Genomic DNA, 20,158 nt, shown 5'->3' on the forward strand with positions numbered 1-20,158 from the left:
CCTGCTATCCCTTACCCCCACAGCATTACAAATGAAGACACTGGGGTTAAGGAAGATTGAACCATGATCTTGTCCAGGTCTCAAATTACACTAACCTGCAAATTAAAATGAATCCACTCTATTGATTTTTTTTTTTTTTGATGATCTCAGAACACGAAGAAGCTAAATCAATGTGGGCACTTATGAGATACCACAAATCGTCAGCTCTGCCTTTGTTTGATGGTAGAAATAGCCTCGAGCACTTTAGCTTGAGTTTGTTAAACAAGCAAACCAGACTACAGCTAAGCATCTTCTGTGTTTGGGGTCATCACCACAATAGGAGGAGCTATGCCAAAGGTCTTCAACTAAAGGAAGAAAGTGGGGATTAGTTTGTTCATTGTCAGGGTCAGAACTACAACTTGGCCGGCCTCTCCTCTAGGGTAAGGCATGAGCATCCTAGGCTTCTTCTGTGTATCTCTTGCTTAAATGTGTCTCCATTAGGGGTGTATATCCTCTTCGAAGTCTTCTATACTGAAGGAAAACCAGCAGCGCAAAAAGACCAACCAAAGCCACCAGCATTCCCATAACCACTGAGAGGGCTGTGGTCCAACCTGGAGTTTCTTCAACTGAAATTAAAGCAGAAGAGAATAGTCTACGATTGGGATTTTCATGAGCTGAATACTGTTAGAAAAGGAAAGAATAAACCCATTTGCCTTTCACATGTATTTTTGTTGATAAAGCAAAACTACACTGGCTAGAATAAAATTTTTCTTCTCCTTCCTCACCAACTATTTATCATATCCACAATTGTTTTTCTTGAAGAAGTGGGAAATGGCATTCCATTATTTAAATACAGCTTATTGCATTTTAAAAATTTCTTACAATAAATACTTATACAGAATAAACCCTCCAAGGAAGTATATAACTACTTTTGTGAGGTAGAAACTCATTTGTAAAAGTGCATGCCAAAATGGTGTCTGGGGAACTGCAAAATATACAACCCTCAAGTAGAGCAATTCTGCTATTGTCTTTACCTTTTGATAGGGTGATAAATGTGTAAGACAGATCAGATTGGCTATTATAACAGGAGACATTCAATAACAGGAGCAGATGAAATTTGTACCCATTGAAACAGTTGTGAATAAAATCTGAATCAACCCTATGATAAATCCAATCCTCTACTCAACTATATTTTATAAGCACTCTTCCACAAAATTAATGGATTTCATTTTTAGTATATTTATGCCTATTTGTCATTTCTTTCAAAATTCTCACGGCCAGTTGTTATTAAATTCAGTTTCTCTGACTCAGTTTCTCTTATTCTGTACCTTACACTTATCTAAATGTAAAATTCTACCTCTAGTTCTTTTCCTCCAGTCCAACAGAAGGCCCTGACCCATCCTAAAGAGATTCCTCTAAGAGGAATTATTGGCCTCCAAGGCTTATTTCACCTGGCATAATGTCTTCAAGGTTCATCTGTGTCGTAGCATATGACAGGGTTTCCTCCCTTTTCTAGGGTGAATTATGTTCCATGGTAAGGACACAGCACATTTTTATCCATTCATCCATTGATGGACAATTGGGTTGCTTCTACCTTTTGTCTATTGTGAGTAATGCTGCTATGAAAAGGGTACAAATATTTGAGTACTTATTTTCAATTCTTTGGGGTATATACCCAGAAGCAGAATTGCTGGATCATATGGTAATTCTACCTTTAATGTTTTGAGGAACTGCCATACTGTTTCCGACAGCAGTTACCCCATTTTACATTCCCACTAGCAGTGCACAAGGATTCCAATTTCTCTGCATCCTCATCAACACTTGTTGCTTTCTTGGTAGTACTCATCCTAATGGAGTAAAGTGGTATCTCATTGTGGTTTCTGCCTAACTTTTAAGGCCCTGAATAATCAGGCCCTTCTCACAGATCCAACTTTAATTCATGGTAATCTTCTACCCAAGCCACAACCAGGCTTTCTTCTCACAGTCCTCTATGTAGATTACATGTGTCTTTCAGAGTTGTGTTCTCTGCCCTTTTTCAGTCTAAAACGCTCCCTTCTTTCCTCACCTACCTAAGATCTATCAACCTCTTTGAATATAGTTCAAGACTCACCTCCTTTCCCAAATCCCTCACTCCCTTCTCCAGCCTGCGGTTACAGTTATGTCTCCCCAGACAGGATTGTAAATTTCTTTGTCAAACCAATAAATGAACGTGAATTTGTATCTTCTAATGAATTAACACATTCTGGGCATATTTAGGCTCTTCATGTATACCTGTTAATTGACTGATGTCAGAGGAGACGGAAGCATGTCAAAATGCACATGCCAAACTTTTTGATTATTATTATGTTCAATCCCAGAGAAAAAAGAAAGAAGTTTCAAAGAGATATCCTCAGCTGCCCAAAGAAAGGAAACTTCAAATCAGTAAGGAGGACAAGCAGTAGTTGATGCAGAACTAGAAGAAAAAGCAGAGAGGTTCCAGGTCCTGAAAGACTGAAGTCAGAGAGAGAGAGAGAGATGTGAGCTCAGAAACTGTTGTGATTACTTTGTCAGCTAAGATGTAGGGAAGATGGAATAGATACAAATGAGGAAATGCCACCAGCAGATAGTCTGTGTGTTTTTCAGCTTCTTGACAAATAAGGTATTTTTTACTGTTTTTCCTTTTCTTTTTCAACCTGTCCCAAGACTCCCTAGATGGCACGTGGAGCTACACTGGGGCCTGGGCAAAGAGAAAACTGTGTGTCCCCATATACGCTTATCGAAATATTCTCCCATATTTTGAACCAAGTGGGAAAAGCTAATGAAAAATCTACAATTTAAAAACATGATTTAAAAAACTTTAATTAAAGAACACACACACACGAAGCCCCATGCGGCCCAAACTGTTGGCAGGCCAACATCCAAACCCACCCAGCAGGGGCAGTGTGGGCTAATCGGAAATAACTTGTCTTGTTACGAAATAACGCAGGGATATAAGACAAACACCAGCAGCCTGTCTTTATCTAAAAATTTAATAGTGTATTCATCATGGATTTTTTGCATTAATTTTTATTTTTTTAAACATTGCATTGCATTTTTACTTATCTTGATTACTGAATTTTTTGGCCTCCCCTTGACCTTTGTGCTGGAGGCAAATGCTGCACTTGCCCCACCCTAAACCCAGCCCTGCCGTCGAGTGATGATCTCAAAGTCCTGCTGATCCCTGCCCACGTGTGGCTAGTGCATTTTGATTTTATCGGTTAGACATTCCAAACTGTGGCCAGTTTTCGATGCATTCAGATAGAATTGTCAAATCAGGTGCAGAAGTAGATACTTCCTCGTGGAATAAGGTCTCTTAACAACTTTCCATTTTCTAAAACAACAGTCATCTAACAAGTCCCTTTTCTGATGTTTCATTGGTAGTTTAAAGACTCATTTAGCTAAATGTATATATATTCCAGAAAATTTCCAGTAAACTTAACTAGACCTGAGTACTTCAGTTTAAGGTCTTGGTTCACATTAAAAGAAGAAAGAAGGAAAGCTTCTTTAGAAGGTGAATGAATCACCCATTTAGAAGTTGTACTAGTTACCTGGCAGATCAATGGCATAGCTGTAGCCAAGTTGGTCTGCAGTTAAAAAGAGCTCCTCATTGGTCACCGGAGGGAAGAAAGGAACCATGTTATACATCCGATTGTGACCAATGGGCGCCAGCTCCTGAGGCCAGGCATCCGCAGGAGGATTGAATCTTTTCATCCACTCATCAAAAATGGCATCGGTAAAGGAATGAAGGACCTGAAAGAGAGTTGAACCGGGCATTTAACATTGATCGGTCTGTTCAATCAGATGAATCTGATTGAAGCTTTCTCTAAAATGGAACGAGGTTCTTCTTGAAGGAGGAACTTCCGTGTACCCAATCTAATCTTAGTGACATAGCCACTCGCATTTTTAGTTAAGTTTTCAAGGATGATGGCCTATCTCTCCAAATAGGACTATAAAACCCTTTGTTAAATGAATAAATGAAATTTCACGTTGCAGACTTAACATTGGTTTGGGGACATTTGAGACCCTCAACAAGTGTGTGTCAATTATTAAAGTTCAGAAAAAAGGCAAGTATGATGAGATACATATTCTAGTCAATATTCAGATGCTTTGGTTTTAACAGAAGAGAAAGAAGAGGTTGTATTTACCAGTGTTGTCATACAAATAGACAGTAAAAAAAAAAAAGAGAAAATCTCAAATTGGAAATTTTCCTCACGAGGAACACCCTTCTATGTACTCATTTTGTAGCCCTCTCATTTGAATTCTCAGTGTTACACCAGCAAAAGAAATTCTAAAAATGTTGTAACGTGCATAGTGCTCATTTTTATTTTCTTAAGAAAGCTGTTGAAATCCTTTTCAAATACAGCAATTTTTACATTTTAAAATATTAACAGCAAAATTTCCACATGTATAGCCCTGATTTCACAAGAAGATGTAAATTTGAGAGTTCAGCCCAGGCTCTGTGTCTCGTTCATTCCTAGACTGCAAGTTCATGGAACTCAGGGACAGTGTCTGCTTTTCTTCCCCTCTGTGTCCCCAGTGCCTGTCACCCCAGGGCCTGGAACGTGGAGGCAGGGAGGTATTTATTTCAATAAATACTTGTTAAATGAATTTATTTATCCATTTACCATTGTACCCCAGCGATAGCACTGGTCAATTATGCTGTAACTTGTTATCTCCTTATTTATCCATTCCCCCTACGAAGACCCCTAACTCCTAAAGGTCAGAGATAAGGTCTTTTCATCTCTGAAGCCTCAGGCTTAGCAGGCAACCTGGACAGAGTTGATGCTTAATAAGAATTTGTTGGCTGATGACCGTGCTGCACAAAGTAGTTTTATTTTTCCCACAATTGAACCATACAGGCCCCTTTCTAGCTGGAGCTGTTTCCTCAGCCTGCAATGCTGTTCCTTCTGTCTTCTGGCATCAGTCTTTCAAGGACCAACTCAATGGTCCCTGTCTTTAATCAGACATCCTCCCTGATTGCCCCCAGTCTGGATCCTTCACTCTTTGCACTTCTTAATTCCTTTAATTGTGTTGCCCTTCTGGCTTGTATTACTCTTGTTTATTTAGTAGATAATGTCTTCAAATCACACCCATGGTTCCTCCCCCACCCCCTTACTTGTGCTTAGTTGCCCTTATTCAGGCAACAGTGGAGAGCTTTCTACCTGTATTGTCTCACGAGGATATATTCGGGATAGTAAAAGGAATCAAGTGATTTACTAAAGGGATTTTTTTCCTGAATAGATTTTTAAAGTTCATGGCAGAGATAATGATCTTATAAACCAAAACATCAAATTATAAGACCTGGGCTTTTAGAGAGAGAAAAGATTTTTTGAATTCTAAAGTCTTTGAGTAACAAAGGAATAAAGGCATAGAGTTTATTGCATCAGCAACAACTTTGGAGGAGACATGATAACGCAAGTGATCAATGTTTCCCACAAGTAGGGTTCAGAAAAAGGCATCTTTGAGAAGAGGCATCAGCCCTGGAAAAGGAGCTAAGCGTTAGCTGTTGGTGTAGGTTTCTGGAAAAGGTATCCCATGCCCTAAATCCCGGGAACTCCAGATAAAGTTAGAAGGTTCCCAGAGAGGGAAGTTGTGCTTCATCCTCCAGGGGTGGCCTGGGGAACCTGCCAGCCTCAAATAGAAGTTTCGCCTCAAGCATGGACTCCAAGCAACAGAGGTGGAATGTCTAAGGGTGGCAAACACTGTTGGGTGCTTACCCAATATCCATTCTTCTCTTCTTCCTCAGTAACTTCCTTTGTATTTGGGGTGAAGCAATGTACCAAACTATCCACGAGATTTAACTGGAGTCATTGGATGGGACTTCTAGGGAAGCTCTTTAAAAGTGATTGTTTCAGCTTAAAAGTCTTTCTTTTTCCCTTTCCATTTCTCCTTGCTACTTCCTGTAAGATGGATGTGATGGCTGGAGCTACAGCAGCCATCTTAACAGCCAACAAGCAAAATTAAGAAAAGAAGCCAAGGATGGTAAAGCAAAAAGACAGAAAGTGTCCATTATGACTACAGAGATACTATACCAGCCCCAGACTGCCTGCCACTGGAGCTCTTTTACATAAAGAGAAAAATAAACCTCTTTTTTATTTAGGCTTCTGTAGTTTGGGTTTTCTGTTCTAAGCAGCTGAACCAAATCCTAAGTGACACAAGGAAAAAGTATATAAGGGTGTACCAGAATGCATTTTCCAAAAAACACCACACAATATTTTTTGAACTTTTAGATACTGTCTGAGTTCAAGTCAGAGATCAAGTTGTGATTAGAATAAGAGATGAGTCTCTCAGGACATGGAAAGATCCAGAGTCAGTGCTGCAAGAGGCAAATAGCTTTTGGAAAGCACCGTATTCACCTGGCGCAAAGTGTAAATAATTAAGAAGGAGACAACACTCTAAAGCAATTCATAACTTGGAGAGATAAAAGAACAGGGAAGGAGTCAAGATGGCGGCGTAGGCAGACTCGGAACTCACCTCCTCCCGTGGACACAGCCAATTTACAACTACTCGTGGAAAAATTACCCCTGAGACAGAACTGAAAACTGGATGAGAGGAACTCCTGCAACAAGGGACAATCCTAACTGGGGTAGAAGAGGCAGAGACTCCCTTCTGGAGAGGAAAAACGCCGCCTTCACAAGCCGCCAGCGTCACGGCCGCCGGGAGCAGCCCACAGGTACGCACCCTCCCTGGAGGCGCGGGGCCCTGAGCCGGGAGCGCCCCCTCTGTGGGCATTTTGTGGACCCAGCACAATCGAGACCAGCGGCATAATATCTGACTGTGCCTGCTACTAAAGCATTGGGGAGCACCCCCAGAAAACCCGGTTCACAAAGAAACTAAAACTGGCTCTTAAAGGGCCCGCGCACAAACTCACCCGTTCCAGAAAGCATCCTAAAATCACCAGAAAGAAAGGTGCACAGTGCTTCGGTGACAAGAGACTCACCTAATAGGCCCTGAGTGCATCTCGGTGAGGGGTGAGACCTCTCCAGGGACTGGGACATTGGCGGCGGCCATTGTTGTGGCCTGGTGTGAGCGTGCTGACACAGACGCCATTGGAGTTTTCCCTGAGACCTGCTAGCCCAGGGTCTGCTCCACCCGCTAGAGCACCGATTTAATCCAGCTCAGCCAGGGCAGGCAGCCCACCCTAGAGACTGGCCCCACCCAACAACAAGCCCTCAGGCAACGTGTGGGCCTGCATAGATTGGTGACTGGATTCTCTGCAGCCTGGCAACTGAGCTGACTTGAGCGGGGCAGGGTGTGCACAAGGAGCGGGTGGAGAGTGTGGGGTGGTGGCGGAGTGTGTGGGGCTCCCGCCGTGGAGAGACTGGGTCCGCTTGGGGAGGTCGGGGCACTCACACGGGGCAGGACTGTGTTGACGGTGTGTGTGGACCTGTGGGCAACAGGGCTTGTCAGCTGCAGAAGACTTGTGCTTCTCAAAGACCCACATAGGAGGTTTGCCCCACCTTCCAAAGCCTGAAACAATTGGGTGCTCCTGTGCCTGAGGCCAGCCCCACCCAGCTGCAATCCTCAGAGAGCTGACAAGAGACCTAATAGGCTAGAGGTTTACAGCAATTCTAAGGCCCTGAGCCTAACAACCTGCCACACTGGGGGCCTACTCACTTAAAAGAAATACTGCAACACAAATGTGGTATTAGAACTTACAGCCAACTGTGCTGGGGCTCCCCACACCTGATAAAGAGACAGAAGGGCCCACAACTACAAGCAGCTGAGCATTACAACAGCTGACCAGGAGCATAACTCAGCCTCCCTGGGCGCCTATAGGGAGAGCTAACAGGCCACAATAGAAGGACACACGTAGCCCACATAGGGGCCACCCCTGGAACATTGAGAACTGAGGGAAGCACACTGGAAGCCTCCTAAGGCATCACTTACATAAGGTCACCTATCCAAAAGCAGGAGACGTAGCTGACCTACCTAATACATAGACACAAGCACAGGGAAAGAGGCAAAATGAGGAGGCAAAAGAATACATTCCAAGTAAGGGAACAGGACAAAACCCCAGAAAAGGAACTAAGTGAAACAGAAATGAGCAACTTACCTGACAGAGAGTTCAAACTAAGAGTGTTAAGGATGCTCACTGATCTGGGGAGAAGAATAGATGAACTCAGTGAGAATGTCAACAAAGAAATGGAAGATATAAAAAAGAACCAATCAGAAATGAAGAATACAATACTGGAAATGAAAAACTCATTAGAGGGACTCAAAAACAGAGTAGAGGATACAGAAGAACGGATCAGTGAGCTGGAAGAAAGACTAGAAGAAATTACCCAAGGTGAACAGGTAAAAGAGAAAAGAATTAAAAAGAGTGAGGACAGTCTAAGGGACCTCTGGGACAACATCAAGCACACTAACATCCGTGTTATAGGTGTCCCGGAAGGAGAAGAGCGAGACAAGGGGGCAGAGAATCTATTTCAAGAAATAATAGATGAAAACTTCCCTAACCTAAGGAAGGAAACAGACATCCAGGTACAGGAATCACAGAGAGCCCCAAACAAGATAACCCCAAAGAGGCCCACACCAAGACACATCATAATCAAAATGTCCAGAATTAAAGATAAAGAGAGAATCCTAAAAGCCGCAAGAGAATGTCAAGTTATGTACAAAGGAAACCCCATAAGGCTATCAGCTGACTTCTCAGCAGAAACCTTACAGGCTAGAAGAGAATGGCACGATATATTTAAAGTGCTAAAAGGAAAAAACTTACAGCCAAGAATACTCTACCCAGCAAGGTTAGCGTTCAAAATGGAAGGAGAGATCAAAATTTTCCCAGATAAGCAAAAATTAAAGGAGTTTGTCACCAAGAAACCAGTGTTACAAGAAATGTTAAAGGGACTGATTTAAGGGGAAAAGAGAAGACCACAAATAGGAAAAATTATCTATTTCCACGATTAGAACATAATGGATACAAATGCACAAAAAAGAGGTTAGATATGATATCAAAAACATAAAAAGAGGGAGGAGGGTAGTTAAAGAGTACAGCTTTCAGACAGAGGTCAAACTAAAGTGACCATCAATTCTGTATAGAAGAAGTAAGGAACAGAGAAGGACTACTAAAACACTGAGGAAAAAAAAAAAAAAGTTAAAAAATGGCAGTAAGTACATACTTATCAATAGCTACTTTAAACATCAATGGACTAAATGCCCCAATTAAAAGGCATAGGGTGGCTGACTGGATAAAAAAACAAGACCCATATATATGCTGCATACAAGAGACACACTTCAGACCTAAAGACACTCACAAACTGAAAGTGAAGGGATGGAAAAAGATACTCCACGCAAATGGCAATGAAAAGAAAGCTGGGGTAGCAGTACTCATATCAGACAAAATAGACTTTAAAACAAAAACTGTAAAAAGAGACAAAGAAGGGCATTACATAATGATCAAGGGAACACTCCAACAAGAGGATATAACACTTGTAAATATCTATGCACCCAATGTAGGTGCACCTAAATATATAAAGCAATTATTAACAGACATAAAAACAGAAATAGACAGTAACACAATAATAGTAGGGGACTTTAACACTCCACTTACACCAATGGATAGATCATCCAAACAGAAGATCAATAAGGAAACATTGGCCTTAAACGACACACTAGAACAGATGGACCTAGTAGATATATACAGAGCATTCCATCCAAAAACCGAAGAATACACGTTCTTTTCAAATGCACATGGAACATTCTCCAGGATTGATCACATATTAGGCCACAAAACAAGTCTCCATGAATTTAAGAAGATTGAAATAATACCAAGCATCTTTTCTGACCACAACGGTATGAAACTAGAAATCAACTATAGGAAGAAAATCAGAAAAGCCACAAATACATGGAGATTAAACAAAATGCTACTGAACAACGACTGGGTTAACGAAGAAATCAAAGAAGAAATCAAAAAATACCTGGAGACAAATGAAAATGAAAATACGACATGCCAGAATTTATGGGATACAGCAAAAGCGGTTCTAAGAGGGAAGTTTATAGCGATACAGGCCTATCTCAACAAACAAGAAAAATCTCAAATAAACAATCTAAAAATGCACCTAAAGGAACTGGAAAAAGAAGAAAAAACAAAGCCCCAAATCAGTAGAAGAAGGGAAATAATAAAAATCAGAGCAGAAATAAATGAAATAGAGACCAAAAAAACAATAGAAAAAATTAATAAAACCAAGAGCTGGTTCTTTGAAAAGATCAGCAAAATAGACAAACCTTTAGCTAGACTCACCAAGAAAAAAAGAGAGAAGGCACAAATAAGTAAAATCAGAAATGAAAGAGGAGAGGTTACAACAGACACCTCAGAAATACAAAAGATTATAAGAGAATACTATGAAAAGCTATATGCCAACCAATTCGACAATCTGGAAGAAATGGATAAATTCTTAGAATCATACAACCTTCCAAAACTGGATCAAGAAGAAGTAGAGAATTTGAATAGACCAATCACCAGTAAGGAGATCGAAACAGTAATCAAAAACCTCCCCAAAAATAAAAGTCCAGGACCAGACGGCTTCCCTGGTGAATTCTACCAAACATTCAAAGAAGACTTAATACCTATCCTTCTCAAACTCTTCCAAAAAATTGAGGAGGGGGAGAAGCTCCCTAACTCATTCTACGAAGCTGACATTACCCTGATACCAAAACCAGACAAGGACAACACAAAAAAAGAAAATTACAGGCCAATATCACTGATGAACATTGATGCGAAAATCCTCAACAAAATACTAGCAAATCGCATACAACAATATGTTAAAAAGATTATACACCATGATCAAGTGGGATTTATTCCAGGTAGGCAGGGATGGTTTAACATTCGCAAATCAATCAACGTAATACACCACATTAATAAAATGAAGAACAAAAATCACATGATCATCTCAATAGATGCAGAGAAAGCATTTGACAAGATCCAGCATCCATTTATGATAAAAACTCTGAATAAAATGGGTATAGAAGGAAAGTACCTCAACATAATAAAGACCATATATGAGAAACCCACAGCTAATATCATCCTCAATGGTGAAAAACTGAAAGCTATCCCTCTAAGAACAGGAACCAGACAAGGATGCCCACTGTCACCACTCCTATTTAACATAGTACTGGAAGTCCTAGCCAGAGCAATCAGGCAAGAGAAAGAAATAAAAGGGATCCAAATTGGAAAGGAAGAAGTGAAACTGTCACTATTTGCAGATGACATGATTTTATATATAGAAAACCCTAAAGAATCCACCAGAAAACTTTTAGAAGTAATAAACGAATATGGTAAAGTTGCAGGATACAAAATCAACATACAAAAATCAGTTGCAGTTCTGTACACTAACAACGAAGTAGCAGAAAGAGAAATTAAGAATACCATCCCACTTACAATTGCAACAAAAAGAATAAAATACCTAGGAATAAACTTAACCAAAGAGGTGAAAGATCTGTACACCGAAAACTATAAAACATTTCTGAAAGAAATTGAAGAAGACACAAAGAAATGGAAAGATATTCCGTGTCCTTGGATTGGAAGAATTAACATAGTTAAGATGTCCATACTTCCTAAAGCCATCTATAGATTCAATGCAATCCCTATCAAAGTTCCAACAACATTTTTCACAGAAATAGAACAAAGAATCCTAAAATTCATATGGAACAACAAAAGACACAGAATAGCTAAAGGAATCCTGAGAAAAAAGAACAAAGCTGGAGGTATCACACTCCCTGATTTTAAAATATACTACAAAGCTATAGTAACCAAAACAGCATGGTACTGGCACAAAAACAGACACACAGATCAATGGAATAGAATTGAAAGCCCAGAAATAAACCCACACATCTATGGACAGCTAATCTTTGACCAAGGAGCCAAGAACATGCAATGGGGAAAAGAAAGTCTCTTCAACAAAGGGTGTTGGGAAAACTGGATAGCCATATGCAAAAAAATGAAAGTAGATCCTTACCTTACACCATACACAAAAATTAACTCCAAATGGATTAAAGACTTGAATGTAAGACCTGAAACTGTGAAAGTTCTAGAAGAAAATATAGGCAGTACGCTCTTTGACATCGGTCTTAGCAACATCTTTTCAAACACCACATCTGACCGGGCAAGAGAAACAATAGAAAAAAGAAACAAATGGGACTACATCAAACTAAAAAGCTTCTGCACAGCAAAGGAAACCATCAACAAAACGAAAAGACAACCTAACAATTGGGAGAAGATATTTGCAAACCATACATCTGATAAGGGCTTAATCTCCAAAATATATAAAGAACTCATGCATCTCTAGAACAAAAAAACTACCAACCCAATTAAAAAATGGGCAAAAGACCTGAACAGACATTTCTCCAAAGAAGATATACAGACGGCCAACAGACACATGAAAAGATGTTCAAAATCACTAACTATCAGGGAAATGCAAATCAAAACTACAATGATATACCACCTCACGCCCGTCAGAATGGCTATAATTAACAAGACAGGAAACAACATGTGTTGGAGAGGATGTGGAGAGAAGGGAACTCTCATACACTGCTGGTGGGAGTGCAAACTGGTGCGGCCACTATGGAAAACAGTATGGAGATTCCTCAAAAAATCAACGATAGAGCTACCATATGATCCAGCTATACCACTGTTGGGTATTTATCCAAAGAACTTGAAAACACCAATTTGCAAAGGTACATGCACCCCTGTGTTCATTGCAGCCTTATTCACAACAGCCAAGACTTGGAAGCAACCTAAGTGCCCATCAAGGGACGAATGGATAAAGAAGATGTGGTATATATACACAATGGAATACTACTCAGCCATAAGAAACGACGAAATCCAGCCATTTGTGACAACATGGATGGACATTGAGGGTATAATGCAAAGTGAAATAAGTCAGAGGGAGAAGGCCAAATACCGTATGATTTCCTTCATTAAGTAGTAGATAATAACAACAATAAACAAACACATAGGGACAGAGATTGGATTGGTGGTTACCAGAGGGGAAGGGGGGAGGGAGGAGGGTGAAAGGGATAATTCGGTACATGTGTGTGGTGATGGGTTGTAATTAGTATTTTGGTGGTGAACATGATGTAGTCCATGCAGAAATAGAAGTACAATGATGTACACCTGAAATTTTTGCAATGTTATAAACCAATGTTACTGCAATAAACAAAAAATTAAAAAAAATAATAAAATAAAATAAAAAAGGAAACATCCATCAAAAAAAAAAAGAACAGGGAAAAATAATAAGGAGAGATTATAGGTCTCAGAAGAGCTATAAAACATTACACAATGAATGGTCTAGTAGGAACTCTTTCCAGAGCACCCAATTAATAGACCGTAGTAAAAAAGGCTAGTGTGCGCTGAGAAGATGCAAAGAATGCAATAAACAAAATGCTACGACCAATAACATATCCACAGGCTAGAAAGAGAAGTGATGCAACGTGTAGAAAGGGCATCTTTGTTAAAGTTGTGGACACTGTTCCTAAGCGAGATACCTTGAATAGCTCTTGAGAAATTAATGGTATCTTTGTTGGAAACAAGTTGAAAATGAGCTCAATTAATATCTCTGTAAAGAAAAAAAAAAATCTCTGTAAAGGCCAAATATAATTTGAGGGTAATAAATAAAAGTAAAAGTGTACTCTAGTGCCTTATATCTGCTGTAGAGATACATAGCTATACTTTAGTATTAAAAATTGAGGGCTTCAGAAACGAGATTATGAATGTTGGTATACAAACCTAGTCTATATTGTTCCAACAAAATAAAGATAGGTACAGGAAGGAAAAAAAACACTAAATTTCAACTTGGAGGCAGTATTGAAGAAAATGCGGTTACGTGGGCTTTCAAGGTAAAAGTTTTTAAATGTAACCCTGGCAGAAGAAAGCAAATAATCAACAAATATTGTGCTTACGGGCATAAAGAAACTTAATAAAATATGGGGAAAGCGTGCATAACTTTCTCAAGATCATTGGAGGATAAAGTTACTATCAAACTTAACCTTAACTTAGATGGCTGCAAATTCAGATTCCTGCCACACTGGTGACATGAGAAGCGCATTTGCGCCTGGAGGAGGAGTGCCGTGGAAACCTGAGGCTGGCTGCAAAGACGTTTGTATGTTACCAAAGACCAGCACACTGTGGTTTTCACCACTGAGTTCATGTGTTACCATCCAGGAGACGTCATTCATAATCAGAGTGGATCTTATTGTGGTAACGTGATAATGCTCTGGTCCTCTGAGACTTTGTACATGATCACTTAAAAGTCACACAATAGACACACGGTTCCATATGGGAAGTTCCAATTTAAAACTTAAGGTAGAAGGCATAAATAAAAAGTTGGGTCAGAATTTCTAAATGAGAGAATTCCTAAAAAACATATTTAATCATGCTTGTTATTTTATGGTAATATTTATTTATTCTTGCCTTGTTCTACTAAGGATTTGAAGCAATGTGTAATCAAGATGTTGGTTTTACATTTCCCTAAATAAGCCAGATGTAATAGGCATGAAAGAGTTAAACAATACCCAAGCTTTTACTTAGCTGACTACGCTCTGCCACAGGGAGGTGGTTACTCCATGCACGGCACATTTAGTGAGAGACAAGAAACAATCATAAAAATGGGACATTTGAGCAATAATAGAGTCCTCTAGGCAGTGCTCAGCCAGGACAGTGTGTGTTTCTTATTTTGCTATAATTTTCTCTCCCTGTCCTTCCCTATCTACCCTCTCATTGCATCCTGAGCAGACAGAATAAAAGATATTTTTCAGGCATTTTGGAGGAGTGACATAGGGAAAGCACCCTTTCTGTGTAGATTTGTATAACAGCATTATTATTATTAAAATATACATATATACATAAAACGTATACAATATACACTGTATACAAGATATAACAGCATGTACACAGAAAGAAATATCAAGAGCATTAGAAATTCAGTTGCTAAATCCTTGAGGAAGAAAGCTTGCAGTTTAAGGATTAAACTTTGAATAGATGCAAACAGGTATTAGTATGTCAGCTCTAAAAGAAGTGTCCAATTCAGCATACATCATAGGCAGACAATAATAGGTTGAAGAGAGAGAACCAGGGAGATGTTAGAAGAGATTCTAGATAAGAACTGAGATACTCTCAAGCCATTCGTGGCTAAGGAATCACCAAAGCTCTAGGAGACAGTAACTCAAATCAATGCCAGAACCATCTTAGATTCGTATATAAATTGTAGTTCACCATTAGACTACTTAATTTCATCGATAATGAAGTGTATATAGTTCATTTCTTGGTATAGATTTAGTTCTCAGTAGAGCATGCATTTATCCTTATAAAGTCTAGACTTGAAAAGAACTCCTTCAGGTGCCATTTAGCACCTGCCAAGTTGAAAAACCAAACCTTCTCCCAGACTGAGCCTACAGAAATCCTGCCATCCTGGGAGACCCTGTCCAAGCAGGTGGCCGGCAGCCTCTCTGACACCTCAGTTCTTAGAAAACTCACCAAGATTTGTGCTACTTAGGAGTTAGTGACTATATATCTCAGTTACTTAAAAATACATATGTTAAGTAAATATGGCATTTAAAAACACGAATACTTACGCATGATAAAACCAATGTCATATCTTTTCAAAAGCCAAGTAAAATTATTCAGACCTGCTCTTCACCAGTTACAGTTCATTCCTATTAACATGATCTAACAGGACTACATTTCCTCAGCTATAATGAAAGTAATTGTAAGGAGATCAAATTAAAAATTGTCTAAACTGACAAAAGGCAAAATTGTAGCTGGAAAACTTAACTTAGGGAAATTTTTGAGTAGGAAAGTTTTCTTATAATCTCTACTGGGCGACTTACTGGTTTATATCACCTTGTGTTAACCACATTTCTTAGCCTCTCTGAACTTCGTTTTTCCCATATTTAAAACAAGGAAAGTGGTTTACCATACACTTTAACTTTTGTGAAGTTAAAAGATCATGTTTGCATGACATCTAGTTCAGGGACTGGCACAGTAATAGATGCTCAATAACGGAACACTCTCCTAACAAAAATTTATTGAGCATCTACTAAGTCCCAGGCACTGTCTAGAGGTTGGAGACAGTGTCAGTGATCACATTACCTTCCCATAAGCTAGTGAAACCTAGAAAACACATTTTTATATGAATAGAGTATTGGGTTTTCAAGAAAAATAAAATATCGAAAAAGGATGTATTTTATTACTGATTACATAGAGAACAGACTACTTTCACTAATTCTTTTATAAACTTTTAGTTTTTTTTCTTTCCAGAAGTTATTATCCTGTATGAACAGACAGATCACAGAAAAGAAAATGCAAATCATTCTTTAAATGTATGAAAAGATGTTGAACTTCATTTATAAGAAGAGAAATACAAATTAAAACCCACTGAAATATCATTTTCACCTATCAGATTGGCAAAGATGAACAAGTGTAATACACTGTATTAATGAGAGAGAGTGAGGGAATTGTCATTCTGCCACATAGCTGGTAAGAGGGAAGATCATTCAGCCTTCTGGAAGGCAATTTGGCATATCTATCAAAATTTCAAATGCATTTATTTAACCTTTGACCCAGCAATTCTATTCTCTCAACTTACCCTACGTGTTCATTTATTGCAGCATTGTTTAAAACGCAAAAGATTAGAAACCACTGAAATGCACATCAGTGGGAGACTGATTAAAAATTTCAAGATAAATTCATACTATAGAATACCATAATCCATAAAAAAAGAATGAGAAAACCCTTTACGAACTGACATGGAGTGATTTAGAATAAGTTAAAAAGTCTCAGAAGTGTCTATAGTATGCTACCATTTGGATAAAAAAGTGGGGATAAATAAACAAACATATTTGCTTGCATATTTATAAAGTGTGCCTGGAAGAAGAGGGAAAAATGACAATGGATAGCTGGAGATGGTTTGATACAGGTACTTCATTTTGTGTCTTTTACATTTGAACGTCTTATGTACATTATGTATTTTAAAAATTTTTAATTAAAGAATTTAGAAAACTATGTAACAACCTAAAAATTAAATAAATTAAGTGAAAGTGGGATATCATGTGTAATGTGTGCATTATAATTGCAACTATGTAAAACATAGAAGAATATGAAAGGAAGTAAACAGAAAAAAATTGAGATGGAACTATGGACATTTTAACACTTTTTTTGCCAATATTTGTGTAATTGTTAAGTCATTAAAAACTATTAAACCATTAAAATATTAAAAATTAACATAAAACAATGCTATTTTAATTACTAAAAGTATTAGTCTAATTATGACTTTTCCTTTTTAAGAAGATAAATAAAATGGATCCATTTTTAAGTGCTTCACTCTCAGGGAGAAAAAAGCAATGTCCTATACACTTCTTTTTAAAAATTTCAATTAAACATACACTAACTCAGAAGTATTTTATACTTGTTATTGTGACCTACTAATTTTACTAATTATATTGCAGCCTAGAACAGTAGAGTCAGAAGAGGTCTTACATGGGCCAGCCCCGTGGCTTAGCGGTTAAGTGCGTGCTCTCCGCTGCCAGCGGCCCGGGGTTTGGATCCCGGGTGCGCACCGACGCACCGATTCTCCGACCATGCTGAGGCCGCATCCCACATACAGCAACTAGAAGGATGTGCAGCTATGACATACAACTATCTACTGGGGCTTTGTGGGGGAAAATAAATAAATAACTAAAATCTTTAAAAAAAAAAAAAAGAAGAGGTCTTACAGGATTGTCTTAGTGTAGTCCATCAGATCTTTGTTTTTAGCAACTCATTTTCTTTTTTCTTGCTTTATATGCCTAAGTTAATGGACCTATCTAATCCAATTAACTGTCATTCTTAAGAAATACAAGTGGTGGGGCTGGCCCGGTGGCATAGCAGTTAAGTGCGCACACTCTGCTGCGGCGGCCCAGGGTTCGCCGGTTCGGATCCCAGGCGCGCACCGACGCATCGCTTGTCAAGCCATGCTGTGGCAGCGTCCCATAGAAAGTAGAGGAAGATGGCCATGGATGTTAGCCCACAGCCAATATTCCTCAGCAAAAAGAGGAGGATTGGCATCGGATATTAGCTCAGGGCTGATCTTCCTCAGAAAAAAAAAAAAATGAAAAAGAAATACAAATGGTAATAAATTTACTTGTAAGTCTTACTCTATTTAGAATTCCAGTGTATAAGGTAGAGAACACACGAGCTGCTCAATGAGCATTAACCATGCAACCTATGAATCCCCCAGTCAGCAAGGAATGACAGAAATGGAACTTGCCAAATATACATTTCTAAAAGGATAACATCCAAATATACACTAAGAATAGTATCTTTAGGAATTGGGAAGAAAATTACTAGTCCCAAATCTGTTTCTTTCTTGGCAGTTAACTCAACTATTTAACTTTACAATCTATTTTCTCTATTTTTTTCTTTTCTAGGTCATATCTAAATTTAATATTGAAGACAGCACTATTTAGCTTTCCTGTGACCTGATCTCATTTTCCATGATAAATGTGTGCATTTCCCTCAATTACTTTAGGAATTATAATTTCAGAGATTGGTTCAGAGTTTTTTGTGTATCTTAACGTTAAGCCTTCTTTTACTCATTATTGTGATCACATACTACTTTGCACCTCTCTTGCTTGAAGAGATTTCACAAAAATAATTTTAATAAATGTTGTGTGCAATATATGCAACATATTTGCATGAATTGCCTCATGAATTTGAATTTCCAGAAGCTATAACTCTGTTAACTTAAATGCTTTAGCCTGGCTCTCAGTATGTGAAAAGTCATTTAAGGCTCAAATGGTTTCAACATGAAACTCTTTGTAAATAGCCCACAGTAGCTGCGAGTTCCGGAACTAGTGCCAAAAAGCATTCCTTCTGTGCCTTCAAAGAAAGGCTGTGGCTTTTTGTTTATTTTTTTGTACATAATTACATATACCAAAGAAAAACAAAATTTTAAATATTAAAAGTATTAAAAGTAATGAAGACAAGGATGATTAAACATCTAGTATCTTTGAACTACATGTATGTCATGGAATTCCTCGTCTATGAAGTTGTAATACAGGCTTCCAGCTAGAGCAGGAAGCGTAATATGACTAAAGAATATCCCTACTACAGAGAAGGGACATTGATCCCTTAGAGCAGGGGTTGGCAAACTAAAGTCTGTGGGCCAGATAGGGCTCACCGCCTGTTTTTATAAATAAAGCGTTGTTGGAGCACCACGCTCATTTGTTCGTGCGTTGCCTATGGCTGCTTCCATGCTGCGACGCCAGGGTTGAGTAGCTGCAGCAGAGATCGTCTGGCCTAGAAAGCCTAACACACTTGCTATCTGACCTTTCAGAGAAAAATGTTGCCAAGCCTGCACACTTAGTGGGCTTCATCAAAAGGAGGAGATAAGACATAGCAGTTCTTGAGACTTAACGAGGCTTAAAATCAAATCACTAGCATCATCATTATTGTCATTAGCAGGAGAGAAAGATTTGGGGTCTAATCCTCAATTTGCCAGAGGATACTGCTGTTCTACTCATAATATTTTGGAGTACTGGATAAGGAGTACTGTAACATTTTTCTTAAGAATATGGATTGTGTGTACAAATTATATAATTGAAAATGTATGTTTTTAAAAAAACCTTATTTAGAGACATATAGTATAGAAAAACAGACATATAGATATACAGCAGAGAAGGTAGACACCAGAAATGCTTGGTATAAGCTGATCACTGTGATGATAGCCAGAAAGAGGATGTGCAATATCAAGCTAGAACCATTGAACAAGGCAGGCATCCTACAGAAGAGCAAAGATGGCTGCGGAGGCCTCACAGGTAAGCCCCCCACCTTATTAAAGGTTGGGACCAATGGTCCACATTCTGACGACTCCTTCGTTTATTGCTACCACACAAATATGCGGGGAGAAACATTTTTTAGAAAGAAGGAACAGCTCCACCAACTGCTCCCATCTCAGGATTTCTTACAGCTCACTCTTACCACGCTTCTGTCTGGGAGTCCAGAAAGCTACCTCAACCCTCACACCACCAGGCAAGCTTAGAATCCTTGGGAGCTATGCCTCTATCCTTGCTCTTCACATCTTTTTTTGTACCCTGGGTGGAATAAAAATAATTATCATCTTTAAAATACCTCTGACTTTGTGCTTGCCAGTAATTCACCTTAGGGCACAACTGTCTGCTATGGAGA

At 38.9% G+C, this 20,158-nt stretch overlaps 1 protein-coding gene across 1 annotated transcript in view; it reads right to left on the reverse strand.

The window, feature by feature from the left end:
* Positions 1-435: 435 nt before the first annotated feature.
* DCT (dopachrome tautomerase) overlaps positions 436-20,158 on the reverse strand; it is a 38,395-nt gene continuing 18,672 nt past the window's right edge. Inside the window, exons 7-8 of the mRNA XM_058548373.1 lie at positions 3,546-3,747; positions 436-611 (exon numbers count right to left, since the gene is read on the reverse strand). Of these exons, the coding sequence (XP_058404356.1) occupies positions 436-611; positions 3,546-3,747 (378 nt within the window). The remainder of the gene's footprint in view (positions 612-3,545; positions 3,748-20,158) is intronic.

Source organism: Diceros bicornis, chromosome 9 (assembly GCF_020826845.1).
Source record: "Diceros bicornis minor isolate mBicDic1 chromosome 9, mDicBic1.mat.cur, whole genome shotgun sequence".
In the NCBI taxonomy this organism is placed as follows: domain Eukaryota; kingdom Metazoa; phylum Chordata; class Mammalia; order Perissodactyla; family Rhinocerotidae; genus Diceros; species Diceros bicornis.